This window comes from Palaemon carinicauda, chromosome 37 (genome assembly GCF_036898095.1).
Source record: "Palaemon carinicauda isolate YSFRI2023 chromosome 37, ASM3689809v2, whole genome shotgun sequence".
NCBI classification, from domain to species: Eukaryota; Metazoa; Arthropoda; class Malacostraca; order Decapoda; family Palaemonidae; genus Palaemon; species Palaemon carinicauda.
Genome location: NC_090761.1, coordinates 61,031,802 through 61,035,784, shown reverse-complemented (window position 1 = coordinate 61,035,784; position 3,983 = coordinate 61,031,802). Strand labels below are relative to the sequence as shown.

At 38.2% G+C, this 3,983-nt stretch overlaps 1 protein-coding gene across 1 annotated transcript in view; it reads left to right on the top strand.

The window, feature by feature from the left end:
- The first annotated feature begins 3,191 nt into the window (after nucleotides 1-3,191).
- Nucleotides 3,192-3,983, top strand: part of LOC137629152 (uncharacterized) — an 8,188-nt gene continuing 7,396 nt past the window's right edge. Inside the window, exon 1 of the mRNA XM_068360419.1 lies at nucleotides 3,192-3,455. Within this exon, the coding sequence (XP_068216520.1) occupies nucleotides 3,375-3,455 (81 nt within the window). The 5' untranslated portion in view covers nucleotides 3,192-3,374. The remainder of the gene's footprint in view (nucleotides 3,456-3,983) is intronic.

Below are 3,983 nucleotides of genomic sequence, written 5' to 3'. Positions count from 1 at the left end.
AAATAAAATATTTCAAGAACAGTAGCAACATTAAAATAGACCTTTTATATATAAAGTACAAAGAGAGACATGTCAGCCTGTTATACGATGAAATCGATGCATGTTACATTCTATTCCCACTTCAAATTAACTAGAACTTTAAGAACCACACACAAGACATGGATTTTAAGATGACCTTTTGGAATAAAAAGCGATTAATAATTCATATTTTAAACTCTGTAATTTACTATAATCCCAACTGTAAAAATGACAAATACAAAAATGACCTGAGCTTTTTTTTTTTTTTTTTCGTTACATCTTCAGAGAGTTATGGTAACTTTTGTCATAAAAGCTCTAAGCCCCATATACATAGTCTCAGAAAAAATTATTTTACTGAGAAGTCATACTGTAGAGCAAATGAGGCAGTCCTGACTTTTAGTAAGATGCTATTGGTGCATATAAAATCACACCTGTGGTATTACACGTGAGTCTTTATTGACGTTACTTTTATCAATATACGATCAACAAACTATCACAAAGAGAAGCGTAATCACAGAGAGTTGATTTGATTGCAGAAAAATAACGTCGTCCTTTTTATCTCATTTCGAGTTGTTAATTAATCAAGACTCCCAAAGCGACGTAGATAACCTTTGCCTTACCAGTGATTTAATCACTAATACAATTAAGACTTTATTATATATTGAATCACACGGTTGTAATAGCTTCCCTGTAAAAACGTTCGAATTATGGAATCAATACAATTTCATTATAGATATTTGAGACTGGCCTTTTCGATTGTTCCTTTCCCTTTCTTCAAAATTTTGAAAAACAATTTAGATTTAAAGCTAACACCCCTCTCAACTTATCTTTTTATATCTTGACATAAGTGTTTGACTTTCAATTATCTCTGGTGTGCATTCTTGTATTTTGTTGATATAAGAAAAATATTAGACAGTAGGAGCTAACTGACACGCTTTTTAAAAGTCTGCAAAAGACGTACACCTATTTATTAAACAGGTGTATCAAACACTTGTTTTATATTAAGTAGTCATAAAAAACTCGTCTTCTCCAACGGGTTGTGGTGGCCGATGTGGTAACGTCCCTGACTGGTGAACGCCAGACTGGGGTTCGAGTCCTCCTCAAACTTGTTAGTTTCTTTGGACGCTGTAAGCTCACCATCGTTGTGAGCTGAGGATGGGGAGTTTGGGGGACCCTATAGTTCTATCTGCTGAGTCATCAGCAGCCATTGCCTGGCCTTCCCTGGTCCTAGCTTGTGTAGAAAGGGGGGTTTGGGTGCTGATTATATGTATATATGGTCAGTCTCTAGGACATTGTCTTGCTCGACAGGGCAATGTCACTGTCCCTTGACTCTGCCACTCATGAACGGCCTTTAAACTTTTAAAGTTTAAACGGACTTAGTCGAAGTTTCATTCTCATACAGTTTGAGCTTAATGAATCTACAGGTAAACTGAATACATAATTAGCTCACATTCCAATTGCATTCACTATCAGCAAGACAATATCTTGACACCTCTTCTACGCCCGTCTTTTTTTTTTTTTTTTTTTTTTTATTTCTACATCAGCACAAGGTGTCCAGCAGTCAACGACAGACAAATTTTACACATTGCTTTACATATATAAGACCCAGGTCATGTTGCCGCTACTTAAATCGCTTACAGTTATCGAAAGGCAGCAATATCAATCTAAAATCCCCGTCTGGAGTCTATTCTTGCACATGATCTCATGAATAACCAAAAAGGAATGCAAATGGCAGCGTGAACGAACGACCTGAGCTTTGTGCAATTGGTAACAATGATTGCGATGGCATTTTTCTCTAGATTTTCTGCCCCCTTTGGCCTTACACAACTCTATGCAACTTGGCAACTGTATGATAGTCGCTTCCTTTCATCTGGAAGCCAAAACACGGCTTTGCCTTTATTATTGTAGTAAAGTACTTCTGGCCAAGAGGGCCAGGTCATTCTGAGTTTCAAGGAGTCCATAGTACCGTCAGCTAGTCGACAGGAGGAACATTTTCTGGTTGGTTTTCATTGCTGGTTTCTCCTGCTGGGTGAGTAGGGGCTCAAGTATTATTATTATTATTATTATTATTATTACTTGCTAAGCTACAACCCTAGTTGGAAAAGCAGGATGCTATAAGCCCAGGGGCTCCAACAGGGAAAATAGCCCAGTAAGGAGAGGAAACAAGGAAAATAAAATATTTTAAGAAGAGTAACAACATTGAAATAAATGTCTCCTATATAAACTATAAAAACTTTGACAAAACAAGAGGAAAAGAAATGAGATAGAATAGTGTGCTCGAGTGTACCCCCAAGCAAGAGAACTCTAACCCAAGACACTGGGTTACTGTCTTGGGTGCTGCTGATGATTTTTGTATTGCTGACAATGTTCTCCCTTGTTATATCTCTGCCGTGGGCCTGCTATGAATGGCCCTTGATATCATCCTGTTATACTGCACATGACAGGACAGACTTACAAATTGAATCGAGAAAGCTATGGAATAGGCCAGTAGAAGTGTGCCAATAATCATTGGAGCACTGGGGACCATACCTAAGTCATTGAAAATGAATCTTGAGAAGGTAGGAGCCGATATAGCCCAAGGATTTGTGCAGAAGAGCGTGCTACTTGAAAGAGCACATATAGTGAGGAAAGTGATGTATTCCCGAGGAAGCTGGATGTAACCCGAAACGCCATACATAGCCAACCGGTCTGTGTATACTGTGAGTAAATATCCTCCTCCTCATCATCATCATCTCCTACGCCTATTGACGCAAAGGGCCTCGGTTAGATTTCGCCAGTCGTCTCTATCTTGAGTTTTTAACTCAATACCGCTTTCATTAGACTCCAGTTTTACATTTGAGTAAAAACTGCTGAACTTAAAAGATATAGATGTTTCACTTCCTGATTTGGCAATCTGAAGAAACAGTCGTAATATCGTGAATCAAATCATCTGTTTCTTTATTTTTCCTCACTCGATCAATTAACCTTGGGTTGTCCCCTGTGCCCTTTCAAAGTATTTTCCGATCACAACAAGGTACGAGAGTAATGTTTTGAGTAATTAGTGGCAGCAATAATATTTGGACATGCTGCTAATGTCCCTGGTGTTAATGGCTAGTTTGTGTGATTCCACACTGTGTACGAAAGAGAGATCTGAGAATATTTTGTTCATTTTGGTTAGTATAGCATCTGTGCCTTCAGGCAGAGTGGCTGATTTACTGTAAGTTATCCGCTTGTCACAACTGCTCAGGTAGAAAGAATCTAAAGAAAGACCTGGTTGGCCACGACACATTTTCTAAAGACTTTGGAGCTCTCGTGGAGGGATTCAGTACAGTTTCCAACAATATAAGAGACCACAACACAAAGCAAAACATTCCCAGATGTCTACTGTTGTGATATCATTGCTGGGATTGTTACGTTTTTCATACATTATGATGACGTTGATCTTCACTGTCCTTCAGGTATTTGGTCAAGCGTATATTTGCATTTCCATCATGAAATGAAAAGTTGTTAATAGTGTTTCATCTTTTAATATAAAATACTCGGCTTCTCTCATGCATAAACATACAGTGCGGAACTGACTGTATCTTATTTTCCCCTCAGTGACTAAGTTCTTATGTCAGGAGCCAGAATTGAAATATTAGATATTATTGTATACGACCCGTCAAAAATAACGACTAAATATGCAGATAGATATGCACACGTACACAACCCCCCCCCCTCCCCTTTTATGTTAAGAGCCAGAATTGACATATTAGATATTATTGTAAGCGACCCGTCAAAAATAACGGCTATATATGTAGATAGATATACACATGTACATGCAGCCCCCTCTCACCAGGTACGACTACTCCCTCTCCCCCTACCCAATGGACCAGAAGAGGTGAGCGTGCCCGGGAAGAAATATATGAATATTTATATCTATATTTATATATTCAGTATAGCCAGACACTTGCTCTTTATCATATAGAGGGGATTATAGAATTTTA